This window comes from Vigna unguiculata, chromosome 10 (genome assembly GCF_004118075.2).
Source record: "Vigna unguiculata cultivar IT97K-499-35 chromosome 10, ASM411807v1, whole genome shotgun sequence".
Classification (NCBI taxonomy): domain Eukaryota; kingdom Viridiplantae; phylum Streptophyta; class Magnoliopsida; order Fabales; family Fabaceae; genus Vigna; species Vigna unguiculata.
The window spans coordinates 34,503,738-34,518,207 of record NC_040288.1 but is presented as its reverse complement, the minus strand read 5'-3'; the positions used below and the strand labels follow the sequence as shown (position 1 = coordinate 34,518,207).

Sequence of the window (14,470 nt, the reverse complement as noted above, 5' to 3'; positions counted from 1 at the left end):
TAATAGTGATATATATAACAACTACAAATAAGTAGATATTCACATACATATATTTATAGACTACGACTCAACTAATCTGGATACATGCATTGAGGTCGAATCCAGTTAGTTCTGCACTTGTAGTGGCATCTCATGCTCTGTAGAGCAACAATTTAAGAGTGAAAACTCTACCACATACAAGGTAAGTCCGTTAACACCTATGGTCAAGGAAAAACCCCTAGGCTAGGACCTCTTGCTCTTCTCACCACATACCTCATTCATCTCTACTTAAAAATTTGGATGGTTATTAGAGCGTCAGGATAACTGTCAAGACAATCTCTACCTCAATGCATACACTACCACAATCCACAATCACTGCTAAATCTCTTTGGGTTAGCATCAACCAATCTCAACTCAATCTCATATAAACAATCTCATATCGTATACTCATCATTCATAATAATTGTAAAACTTCTATGATAACTAAAATACCACCCAACTTACTCGCCCAACCATTGACCTATGCTTGCCCAGCTAGTACCACTCCCTCAGCCACTAGTCCAGGTCTGGAAGTTTCTGACTTGGAAATTCGTCCAACGAGTAGCAGTGGCCCATGCTCGCCCAACGAGTTTGCGAATCTGCATAATTTTGCAGATCAGCTCACTCTTCCAACGAGTGTTCAACTCTGCAAAATTATACAGAAACTGATCTAACCCGTTTTATGCATCTTCAGCCAACCCATACCACTTTAAAACCAGTGTAGAGATCATTCAATTATCAAACATCAATTATATCTAATTTTTCATACCAATTAAATGCAAAACACATCTAAACCACCAATTATTCTCAATTATCAGGAAAAACACACATCTTTATAGTTTTCAACATATAAAGCAATCATGCATATCAGATACATCAATCAATCACAAATTAAACACACAATATGATTTCTTAACAAGTTTAAGCATTAAGACATAGAAATTAACTTCCCTTACTTGATATCTTCTTAAACAACTCTATAAACGTCAGACGTCTCTAACTCCACATGATGCTCTATCTACACATAGAAACATCATAAGAATGATAAGGACTTCCCATTATGATCACTAATCAGCAGAGACTCATACTGATAAATAAAACGACGCATGCAAGTGGAAGAGAGCTTACATGCAACAAAAAATAGAAAAGACAAAAAGATAGCAGAAACTTAGCTTACACAAACGGAAAAACTGATCGGTCCAGATTGAAGAACTCACCAAGAGGATCAATCCTAAGATCACAATTTTATTTATACTAAAACCTTCTAATATTAAAATAATCAAGTCTCATTATTTTTAAACCATTGTCACTTCTAAAATATCATTTTCTAGGATTTTACAAATCATAATTTATTATTTAATTAAATTAATTTATAACATTTTTTAATTTATTATATAAATGAAACTAAATTACATCATTCAACCTTACATATATATTTCTTTTTATTCTCCTTCTTTCTTAAGTATTTTTCTTTGCCAAATAACTTCGTCTCCACCTCTATTTTTCTTAAATCTTCTCATTCCACTGTTTCAAATTTATCCTCTAATCCAAATACAACCTAACTTAACAAAAAAATTAATATTAAGATTCAAGTTGATTGAATAATCAATAAATCATAAAAACGGAATTGAAAGTTACTAAATTTATTGGGACTTAAAACATAATTATGTCTTTTTTAATTATTAATAATGATAATTAATTAATTACTTTGTAAATATATAAATATACAAAACAAAATTAAAAGAAATCAAGACTTATTAACCTACCTTTCTAATAATCATGAAGGTTTAATTAATCTGATGATACCTACTTTCATTTAGATATGTCAGTTTGGTATCCACTTTAAAAAATGTGTCAATTGAGTTCTAACTTTTGAGAAGATGTCTCAATTAAGTTCTTTACAGCAAAAAAATTATTAACACTACTAACGGATATTGATATTTAAAATTAGTTACAAAATTAAATATTGATATTTATATTAAAATTTAATAATAAAAGTCATGAATTAAGTTAATGACTTTAATAATTTTTATCTGAAAAAAATCTGATTAAAATACTTTTTCATAAATTAAAACTAAATTGACACATTTTTTAAAATTTAAAAAAATTGCATACCAAAGTGATACATATATTAATCCTAATTATGAATCAAGATTTTTACTGTACACACCCACTAGCACCGTCTTCTCTCCATTTTCTCTTTCCCGCCCTCAGAAAAATTGACCTTGTGCCACCTTTCAAATTCCCCTTCATTTTCCCACTATTTTTTTTTCTCGGAAAAAAAAGCGTGGCTAGAAAACATCGGAGAGAAAGAACCGTTCCTTCAGTCCAGTTCAATTCAACTACCCACCGCACACGATGGTGGACGGCGGCGAATTCGCCGGCACCATTTGCTCGATCTGTTACGACCCTCTCAACCCCATTACCGAGGACCTCCAATCGGTCTCCATCTGCGGCCACGTCTTTCACGAGCTTTGGTAAGGCGCTTCTACCCTCTTGCGTTTTTCCTCCGCTGGTCGACACAAACGCCGTTAAAGTTCCGTTCTTTGCCTTCATTTTGATTTGGGTGTGTTTGTTTGCAGTCTGCAGCAATGGTTCGAGTACTCTTCAAAAGGGAAGAAACACACTTGCCCCATTTGCAAGCAGAGTTGCAGGGCCAGCGACGCATGCAGGCTTTATTTTCAGTCGGTGGGGGACGCGAGCGATGGTGGGAAGCTTCTGCAGAGCTTTGAATCTGAGGAAAATGTTGGCGTTCTGCGTAGGGAAGTGAATAGATTGGAGGTGAAAGTTTCGGGGCTTACTTCTGAGCTGGAACGGCAAACAAAGGAATTGGAAGGAGTTAAGGAGGAGGTATTTTTATTTCATTATTTTGTGTCTTGTTATGTTATTTATTTTGTTTTATATATGGTTGTGTTTAGTAGGAGACTAAGAAGGACATTGGCGGATATTGTGATGAATAATATTTGTAAAATCTGTTCTTTAATTGAACTTAATGATGTTGTGTTTCATGTACCGGACCTCACACAGCGAGATAAGGCTTTTGTTGCAACTGTTGTTGGTTGTGTTCATATTAATTTGTGGGGTAAATGAGTGCATTAGGCTGAGGTGTGAGAGACACTTGATGTTCAGAATGGAGATATGAGTCATAGGAAGACCAAGAAAGTCATTCGAGGAAGTTGTTAGGAGAAATCTTGGATAATATTCTCAAGATTTTAGTCTTTCTTTGGATTCAGTGATATCTTACGATCCATTTACCTATGATCACTTAGTATAATAATAGGATAAGGCTTTTATTGCTGTTGTTGTTGATTGTATTTAGCTTAGTTTGTGGTGTAAATGGGATTGGTTTGAGTGTGTGTATGGTGGCACTACTAGTTGTTTAGAACTGTTAATGGAATGCTAAATTGATGACTGGTTTGTTGTTGATGATTACGGGTTGGAAAGGGTGTTGGCTTTTGTTTCTTTTAGTCATTAATTGGTTAAAATTAAGTCACAAGAAGAATGGGGTTTTGTTTTGAAATGAATTGTTCTTTGTAATGTTCTCTGTAGAAGTTATGTTTTACAATAGCTCAATGAATATCCGCGCATGTGTTTATATTTCTGATGATCGGATAAATAGAAAGAAACTCGAGATTCATGCATTTTATATGACGTGCTACTTTGAGCAGTAAAAACTAAAAAAACCTCATGTTGTTGATAGGCATTCTGACAGAGGAATGAGTGGTTTAGTAGAGTAAAGGAATTTAATCTTGCTCTCATGTATTACTCTTACTGGAATTTTTTGAAAGAAGTTTTGTCAAGCTATTGATTTCTTATGCTTCTTCCTTCAGCTTTGTATTTGCAAGGAGCAGGCAAAGATAGAAACAGCATTAAAGAGTGAGGCACTAAATCAAAAAGCGTCCATACAATTCCAGTTTCATATGAAATCAGAGGCGAGTTACTCAGTAGCTTTTTGTTTTATTTGTGACAATTTATCTATTTACAGGTTGAATTAACTTGTGGAGATTTATATTGATTTAGGAACTTGAGAAGTCAACTTTGGAGTCTTTTAGATTAAAAGAAAAGAATATGGCTTTGGCTAAAGAACTTGCAGCATTAAAATTGTGAGTGGAGCTTCGTTTTGGTTGAGTAACCATATTTTGTTTATGATACAGTATTTATTTATCATTTTACTTCTTGCTAAGTTGGTTTATGCCTGCACCGTAGAGTGTCTGATCTGGACCTTGATGAAGAGGAGGTTTTGAAGCTTGCCACTTTCGGTAATGGGGCCAACAGTAAAGACACTATAGATACATTGAAAAGATCTCTGGTCATGCGAAACAGGTTTATCCCCCTAACCTTATTTTGCCGAATAAGCTAGGTTGTAAAAGTTTCCCAGTTTTGGACTTCCTGAAATTTGAAGCCGTCAATTTAATATTTCTTCTTTTGGTTGAGATACTATTCTCTGTATTGTAGGCACAATATACATGTTTTGCCCTTGAAATTGTGCCTGGTTGACTAAAGCTCTTATGCTTTTGCCTGGAATGTAAATTGAAATTGCACTATTCTGACAGGACTTACAAAGAATTGATGGCCAAGTGCAATGTTCTTGGAAGAGGTGAGGCTCGTTATAGCAAAAAGCTTGAGAAGGCCAAAGAAAAGATCACTAAACTGAAGGTATGCACATGATGAGCTTGTTAGTGCTAATCTCAGAAGTAGCAAGTTTTAAATGAATATTAACTGTTGGAATTTTCTGGGCATTTTTAGGCAAGGGTACAAGAACTGGAGACATTAGCTGAAGCAAAAGAGAATGAATATCTGATGTCTCTGAAACTTTCAAAGAGAACGAAGAGTTCAAAGAATCTTGAGAATAGTTACACTGATTCTGATGCATTGACAGCTTGCAAATCTTCAGTAGAAAAACCAAACAAACAAATTTCAACACCCAAATCTGGAATAAACCTGGCTGCAAATGACAACTCTAAATCTCTTGAATCTTCGAAGATCGAGAACTCCAATGCTACTACAAATAAGACTGTGAATATTAGTAATGGAACTTCTGATAAAAAGAGAGACTATGTCACAATTGATGAAGATGACTTAGAAGGCACCAAAGCTTTGCAAGGATGTTCAAAACACAGCCACAAAGACCAAGACATGGATGATATTGCTTTTAGCAAGCCTTCTCTAGCGAAGCCAGAGACCACGTCGGCCACAAAGACCGAAACATTATTGCAAAGAAAATGTACTTTGGCCGAGTCTCCCAGAGTTGATATTGACATTGACATGACTAACAATTCAGCTGGTCCTGTGGATGAAGAAGTAACTTTGCAAACCACCACCAACCAACCTGTGGTGAACATTAGAAAGGAGTCTCCATTTACAGTTTCAAATTCAGGTATAGTGCTATGAGTTTTGAAGATATTCATTTTAATAAAAAAACAAGAAACGGTTGATTATTTACTCAGCAAAACTTAAATTCTGGCTTATGCTTCATTCTCCATCATAACTTCCAGATAATATTTGCTTTTCTGGTGGATTGCTTGGTCCTGATGGAACTCATCGATTTTTGGGAAAATGGTGCAAGCGTGGACAGAACAGTGAATCATCATCTGCAAAAAGATCAAGCAATGGGGATTTAATAGCTGTCGGGGCAGACGGTAGAGGTGGCAGAATAAAAGTTCTAAGGACTCCTACCCAAATCCTCTCGGTGAGTTCTTTAATGTTTACATTTGGTCGAATGTATTTGAGCTATAAATGTTTTCAATCATAATTGATTCATTTGAAAGTAGCAGTACTATCTTCCAGCAATAAACTTGTTATCTTTCACAAGTTTCTATAACCATCAAATAGGTTACTTTATTTGCTAATAGATTTTCGACAGCTTAGTTTGTTTGGTTGAGCTTATGTTGGAGAAACAATTGCAAAATAAACGTTCATTTCTTCCAAAATAAACATTTTCAAACATGCACTTATTAAGAGTAGCAACTCACTTGAGTATTATATCATTCTGATGTTGCTTAAAGCTGTAAGCTGAATCTAGAAGTTTGTGTTGCAGGGTGGTAAGGAAAACTCAACAAGTTCGAAAAGATTAAAGCTTGGAGCTAAAACAAGTAGTTTACATTCCCAGGGGTGTCTGCAGATAGAACACTTTTTTGGGAGAGTCACTCAGTAATATATTGGTCTGTTCTTGTTGCAAATAGTAAAGTAATTCATCCTTTGTTACAGAAGGGAAGGATGGAAGATTCAAGAAATTAATTTTTGGGAGTGCTTTTCATCACTTTGAATAATGAGCTTTGGAAATTTTGGCTAAGGGTGTACCAAAATCTAGCTATTGATTCCTTGGCTTCAGTATCTAATCAAATGGTGAAATTGTTCTTTTAGGTTCTATCTTTAACCAAATTCTGCCCCTTTTGAAACAATGCAAATTTAATGAGCTTAGATATAGTTAAAGAAAATATGTTTATATTGAAGTTTGAAGATAGGTTAACTTTCACAGATTCTTGAAGATCATTGTTTTTGGATTCATTTTTTTACCTCATAGTTATAGTCTCGTCAGACTACCCATCTTGTAGCAACAATGATGTTTGTAGATTAGTAGAAGGTAGATGCGTAAGGGCCTTTTTCTTCCTGCACCGCTAAAATTTCTTTACTCACCCTCTAATTTTAAAATTGATTATTCTACTGTTAGTAAAAGTGATTTTTGGATTTTTTCTTTGACTTTTTTTAAATACGATTTGTAGAGTGAATTTTTTTGAAATAAGGTTTCTAATATATATATATATATATATATATATATATATATATATATATATATATATATATATATATATAATATCTTTTAAAACGAGTTCCTTGGAATTAGTTTTTTGAACATCTGGAATATTTTGTGAAGAACTTTTCGTTGTTTTTGTTACACGTTGTCTTCTTCAACAATACTTTTTTTCTTTCTTTGTAGTGGTAGCGAAAAAGGTACTGTAGTTTTCTTTATTTTGTTATTGTGAAGTGTTTTGGTAATGAAAGGGGTGCAGAAAGCAAAAATCAATAGAACAATTTCTTATAGAACTATCAATTTTTATTTAGTAGATCAATTGTATTTTATCAAGTTGTGTAAAGCGGAGATAATAAAGTTTGACTTTACTCTTTCAATGCATAAATTAAGTATATGCCTAAATAAATCTTTATTATATGTTCAAACTTACTTTGAAGTCTTAATAATAAATTAAATACACAAATACAGAGGATAAATGATAAAAACAATATGCTAGACCATCTTGTAGAACAAGTAAAATAAAAGAGCTATGACAGAAATAAAAAATCTATAGAAAAGTTTTTTTTTCCTTTGTTGTTGTTGAAAGTACTTACTAAAGAACATGTTCAAAGAGAGAGTGTAGCTTTTTCAATACTTTCTGTTAGTTAAGGGCTTTAGGAAATGTTGACTTCTTCTCTCATTACTTTGATCGCGGCTTTCTTCTTGCAGCTCCAATTTTGTTTCAAATATCAAAAATAGCCTTTGACTATTTGAGTAAAGCTATACAAATTGTATCCCAAAATTTCTTCCGGTATATATATATATATATATATATATATATATATATATTTCAAAGGTTAACTTCTGGTATATACTTTTTTTTACATTCGGAAGTCCAAATTCTTCATCAAATGTAATCTGGGAGTGCGATCTGTGTTACTGTAATTAAATGGTCAAATAATAATTCAGAATTTTTTTGGAGGTATAGAAGAAATCTTAGAGGTGCAGGAAGAAATCCCCTTATCTGCTGATGTTGTAATTTTGAACCTCTATCCACAAAAAAGAAAATCAAGAAAGAGTTCACCCACCCATATCTGAACAATGTCATTTGCAAAAAAATAAAAATAAAATAATAAAAGTATTTTGCATTATTAATATATTCTAATTTAACTCTAAATAAATTGAAAACGGGAATATTTAATAAAATAATTATTTGACATTATAGAAGTAAAGAGGATATGAAGATAAAACAAAAGAATGTTTTCCTCTTCCTTAGTTGGTGAAAAAAGCGTAGAAGCCCAATGCTACTAATTTATTTCTTTTTCTTTATTTTAAGTTATAGCATTCATTTTATATTGAGTTATATTGAGAGTAGAATTCAGCAAATATATGAAATCTTGGAAAGAAAATAAGATGAATTGATTGTTCTGAATTTTTTTGTCCTCTATCTTTGTTATACATTTTATTCCTTTTTCTCACTACAATATTATTTCATTTTCATTAAGACGATTTGATGGTCATCATATTTGCGTCATTAATATGACGACGCAATAAAAAAAAAGTTGTTGCATGATAATTTGAACAGAGTACTGGTTATTCTCATTTGGGGGCATGGAGTTCTGTGATTGCTTCAGCTTCATAGGCTGCGACAGGGACATGCAGAAAAGGTTATAATTTTTCCTCGTAAACAAAATACAAAGGTTGTCACGAACATGCTAAGTGACACATGCTTGCACCATATCCTCATGTTCTCAAACCACAACGCAAGTGGTCTAGTCTTTTACCTGCAAAGATTTTGCATGCCTTGTTGATCATTTCACTCCACATGTTTCCAAAGTTGAATCTGTTTCTGTTTTTTTTCTTAGTAAAAAGTTGGATTCAACTAATGCGTCTAAGGTAGAATTCTCTACTTAAAAAGGATTTCTAGATGCATCCTTTCTTGTATAAGAGAGGGCGAGGGTGGTTGATGGGGAAATAGGAAGAGTGAGTGAGTATAAAGAAGAACAAGATGGAAAAAAGGAAAAAGAAAAAAAATTTGTCCATACTTATATATAAAGAATTTTTCTTTTATCACATTTGTTTTTCAGGTTTACCTTTTAAATAACATTTTTTTTAAATTGAAATAATTGTTTTATTAGTTTTATCATTTAAGTGACCATATTTTTAACTTTATCCGTTTTCTTTATTTGATTTTTTTTTTAAATTTAGCCATTTCTTTCAATTATAAAAATATTTATAAAGTAAATAAAATCTTACAATAAAATTGTGAAAATTACTTATTTTAATTTTATAATTATAATAAGGGTTAAATATGTTTTTAGTCTTTCGATTTTTAGTGACTATTTGAAACTTTAACTTAATTTAGTCCCTCAACTTTAGAACTGCATGAATTTTTAGTTTTTTTAACCAATTTTTTTTAATTTTATTTGATATTTCAAACATACTTCACAATAACATTTGAATTGTTTACAAATTTTGTTACATTTCCAGTTCAATATTAATTGAAAAACGTGTTTAAAATGTTAAATAAATTTAGCAAAACTTAGTTAAAAAGACTAAATTCATTTAGTTCTAAAGTTAAAGAACTAAATTTGGTTAAAATTTTAAAAATAGACTAATTTTAATTTTTAGTAAAAGTCGAGAGACAAAAACATATTTAAATCCATTTAAAATTATATATCCCTTTGCAACCAACGGTTTTTCTACCATGACGTAAGTCTTCAAATGTCCATTTTTGGCTGGAGATAGTGCATCGTATTCATTTATCATTGCATGGTACAATTTGAGTTCAGCTAGACCTATTTAACGAAAGTTGTTTCTATGGTATGATCATAGTTTACCTCTTTAATTACAACTTCATATAAGTTTTAGGCTTAACTATTCTACTGTCCTCTATTTTATCTACTACGTAAGGTTCAATTTTGATGTGTTAGAAATAATAAAATTGTAAAACTCATTAAGGAGACTATTAAAAAAGATGTCTATGCAATCTTTTTCCAGTAATTGAAAATCTAAAATAAGCTACTTTTCTCATATCAATTCTTGGGTTTTACATACCTAACTATCTTTCTTGTTTGATTGCCCCAATAATATTGTAATCTCTTTCCTAATACTATCTTTTAAGTTCTATAGAATATCTTCTCCTGTGAATATATATTTACAAATTTCATCTGAATTTTTTAAAACTTTTTCTAGAGAAATTTCTCATGATAATTTTGTAATAAATTCGTAAATATTCCTACCAAAATAAATGTAAACTATCTTTACGGTTGCAAACTTGTTACCCAGTGCACCTGATCAAGGACATATTTGAAGAATTGTAAAACATTCCCAAACAAGACAAAGTTCTATTTTATTTTATTTTTTTGTATGTTAAATACTTCTAAGGTCATTTAGATTAATATTTTTTCTCTTTTCTTGTGCACATGCATTGCATATCATATACGATACTTTTTCGAAGAAATTTTTCTTATGTTTTGTTTTTTATGGTACACATGTGACTGAGGCGCTATTGTTAACTACTGTTATCTCAATTCTCTATTTAATTAATCAATCGTTTATTAATTATTCTTTCTATCATTGCTATTTTCATGACCACTTTTTTAATTTATTAAAAATATTGGGTTACTTAAGATTGTCAAGTAGGGTGGTAACATGATGAAGAAAAATGCAATGATAGAGCTTCAAACTTAGGCATTTACACAATATTTGGAAGGCTATGATGCAATTGAGTTGGCACTATGTTAAAAATTCACAATACCTCTATCGTAAAATTTCGAAACTTTGTACACAATGACGGAAGATAGCAGGCGCAGGTGGGGCACGACCCTCAAACCTTTCGATTTTTTTTTCAATTATATGTATTTTGAAAATTTTTAAATTATGTGTATTTTAAATTCTTTAAATTATATGTCTCTTTTTAAGTTAGATAGTAGTAGATAAAAATTAATGAAAATTAAATTAGGTTTTTTTTATTTTTTTATAAAGTATAATATTTAATGTTAATAAATAATAAAACATATAATCAAATATAATAAAGAAAAAATTATTAAGATATACTTTTTTTTTCTTTTGTCTTTTGAATTTCTCTCATGTTGTACTCATCTCTCATTGCTTACTTATTTTCTTTTGTTACTAAAAGAAAAGAAAAATTAAACAAAAACTCATTATTTTTTTTCCCATTTTTCATATATCTTTTCTTTCATTCTTAAAGAAAAGAATGTAACTCTTTTGACTCACTTGATAATGAATTATTTGTTTAATATTTAACACTATTTTCTATCTCATGACCCTTTGGTATATTCAATTTTTATGAATATAGAAGAAAAAGTAATAATGTATCATGTGATTTTTCGTAGTCGATTTTTTATTGTGATTTGATTATCATATTTTTTTTAGTAATTATGTCCCTCAATTTTTTATTAGATTATGATAAATTATTTTTTAATCTTAATTTTTTTAAATATGTATATTTATAAAAAACAAAAGAATAAATTTATTTTTTAAAATTGATAAAAGAGAAACTACATGTGAAAATAAAAACATGACACAATGATCAATGGCAGATCCTCAGTCAATGTGTTGGGGGTGTTCAAATTTTGGTTGAATTACTCTTTTAGTCTATTTTTTTGTCTAAAAATATCAAGTTGGCCGTCTAATGTTTTTTAGTCTCAAATTGGTTTTGATTTTTTAAAAATTGATGCAATTTGATATTTTTCGTTAAATTTCTTAAAGCGGAGCAAAAAAATTTCACCAAAATTTATACTAGGATTAAGTCAATTACACCAACAAAACAAACCATCATTATTCACAACTTCAATTTTGATGAAAAAACATTGCTCCGATTCAAAAAAATTAATGAAGAAATGACAAAATTGCATCATTTTTTCCAAAATCGAGATCAAATTGAGACTAAAAAAACTCGAGGACCAATTTATTATTTTTGAACGAAAATAAAAACTAAAAGAGTAATTCCAAAATTTTCATATAAACTAGTAAAAACATTGTATTTACTTTCCTTATGATAATAAAAAATAATAAAATTATAATTATTTTTATCATTATAATTATAAAATGAAATATTAAATATTTTTTATTTTATTATAATTAATTTTCATTAACAATGCTTAAGTTTGAAAAATAATTAAATAAAAGAATATTAAATTAAATAAATAATCGCTTAAAAAATAATATTAATAAATTATTATTTTTATTTAAAAATAAAATTGAAAAAAAAATGTGAAAAAAAACTATTCCTCATCTATAAATATAAATATATAAAAGTTTATTAGAATATAAACATATAATATATATTAAAATATTAAATTTTTAAAAAATATATATGAAATTATATAAATATAAGAAAAAAAATGTGTGTGTGCCCCTTTGTTCACACTAATGTCTGCTACCGGCTATGATTGTTCATCGCATAACAATTAAATAAAAGTTGAAGACTTTTGAATCAATTAATGCATATGAATAAGATGAAAGATAAATATTTTGTAGATAACATGGTTATTTACATTGAAAAAAATGGCTGAAAAATTTAGTTAAATGATTCAATTATTGATGAGTTATAGAATATGGCAAAATGATGAACAGTCAGTTAGATACGTGTAATTTTTTGTATAGTTATAACTGTACTAAATTATGTATTTATTTATATTGAATTAGTGATTGTAATATTAAATATATAAATTTTGCATATATTATTTTAGCTCTCCCCAAAAATTTTGATCAAGATCCACTATTGTTTGGACCAATTTAGTCTCACATATTTAAAAATGTGTGAATTTAGTCTTTTAACTCAATTTTGTTTAGTTTATTTGAAACGTTTCAAATTATTTTCTTAGCTAACATTGAAGTGAAAATAGGTCAAACGATGTAAACAATTTAAATATTATGAAAAAAAACATTTAAATAAACTTAACAAAATTTTGTTAAAATAACTAAATCCACATATTTCTAAAGTTTAAAAAATTAAATTTGGTCAAAATTTGAAAAATAGACTAATTCTAATTTTCACTTAAAAAAACAAAAAATATATTTAACTATATATATATATATATATATATATATATATATATATATATATATATATATATATATATATTAGATGAGAGAATTTAATTAACTTATTTATAAAATTTTATTGCAAAGCAAATTTTTATGCGATAAAAATATAACTTTCTCCGTGTATAGGTTAAGAATTTTTTAACCGTAATCAGTGACATAATAGAAACTTTTAAGGTTATATTATTTATTTAGTGGCTGCCCACGTGTTACATACAAGTTATGATGGAAGACTACCAGATGGCGTCTAATCAATGCCAACTCTCTTGCTTAGTTGACTCATTCGGCCACCTCTTTCTATGTTTTGCAGTTGACTTTCCTCTTTTTCATTCAAACACTACATTCTAGTATTACCCAAATTCTAAAACATAAACACCTTTTTAGGGTGTTCACACATTCGTGCATGCATTCTAAAAAGTTACTCTAACACTACACTTTGTCTTCAAATCTTACATATTAACAAACTTTTTATCACGTTACATTTTACCTAAATAAAGTTATAGTAGCATCTATTTATTAAGAAAGATAATTATAAATGCATTTTAGAACAAAATTGTGTCAAAATTTCATTTTATGTTAGGTTTTTTCTTTCAATTTGTTGAACCAAACACATTTAATTAGTCAATATTAACAGCAATGATAATTATTTTTCAACATTTTTTTTCTTGATTATTAAAAAATAAAAAAGTTAGAAATTAAACTTACAGATTTTATTAATCATAATAAGAAGAACCAAAAATTACGACTAGGATTAATTTAAGTATTTAACACCTTGAAATAAACATATATTATTATTTTTAAAGATAAATCAATACGACAAAAAAAATAGTAATTTAACATTTTTCTTGTTAAAGAGATTTTTAAACCATTATAAAATATCTGAAATAAATTTATCAAGATTTGTGATTCATAATTACGAAACTATGAAAAATTCCTAAAATTACTTTTTAAATATACAGAATTATTCAATTTTAAGAATTATAACTTTTTAATAGTTTATAAGAATTTTATTATTTCATCTCTCAATTATTTTTTTTAATCAAGGAATAAAGTTACGTCTCAAGTATGACCTAAAAATAAAATTAATTGTATAGTCATTGCTTTTGCTAACTTCCAACAAAGTTGTAACTTTTTTCTCAACAGAAAATAATTAAATAAAATAACATGATATTGAGTACCATTAGAGAATAAGAATACATTAAACTTCACATAGCTCCTAGAATGAAAGAAAGTATTAATAACATATAATAATATAATAATATTAGTGATAGATCATACTATGTTTCTTAATGAACTACACCTTGGGAATACGAGATTGTAATAGGTTGTTTACAGACACTCTCAATCTATGGACTGCCCGAGGCCTTTATCACGAGTCTTCGTCAACGCCTCTTTCAGTATTTGACTTATTTGAATTAGATGTAATACACTTAACTTAATTGTTTATTAAATATTTGCTCTGATAAATAAACATAACCATGACTTATTTTTAGAATAGCCATAATAAACAGTAAATCTGAACTCTTAATCAGTAGTTTAATTTTAATATATATATATATATATATATATATATATATATATATATATATATATGTGTGTGTGTATGTATAAATATAATTTTCTATCAAATAAGTTAATGTCAAATATGAA

General features: G+C 28.9%; 1 protein-coding gene across 1 annotated transcript; it reads left to right on the top strand.

Moving 5' to 3' along the window:
* The first annotated feature begins 2,201 nt into the window (after nt 1-2,201).
* LOC114166524 lies at nt 2,202-6,450 on the top strand. Its single transcript, XM_028051271.1, has 9 exons — nt 2,202-2,495; nt 2,601-2,868; nt 3,849-3,950; nt 4,039-4,121; nt 4,225-4,341; nt 4,572-4,674; nt 4,765-5,395; nt 5,514-5,707; nt 6,056-6,450. The coding sequence occupies exons 1-9, from the start codon at nt 2,377-2,379 to the stop codon at nt 6,170-6,172; spliced, it is 1,734 nt and encodes a 577-aa protein (XP_027907072.1). The 5' UTR covers nt 2,202-2,376; the 3' UTR covers nt 6,173-6,450.
* The last annotated feature ends 8,020 nt before the right edge of the window (nt 6,451-14,470 follow it).

What these genes read in the sequence shown, in the direction of transcription:
- LOC114166524 (XM_028051271.1), top strand. Translation starts at nt 2,377, where the DNA reads ATGGTGGACGGCGGCGAATTCGCCGGCACCATTTGCTCGATCTGTTAC. An exon ending in CACGTCTTTCACGAGCTTTG is followed by an intron (nt 2,496 to 2,600) that starts GTAAGGCGCTTC and finishes GTTTGTTTGCAG; the next exon opens with TCTGCAGCAATGGTTCGAGT. An exon ending in TGGAAGGAGTTAAGGAGGAG is followed by an intron (nt 2,869 to 3,848) that starts GTATTTTTATTT and finishes TTCTTCCTTCAG; the next exon opens with CTTTGTATTTGCAAGGAGCA.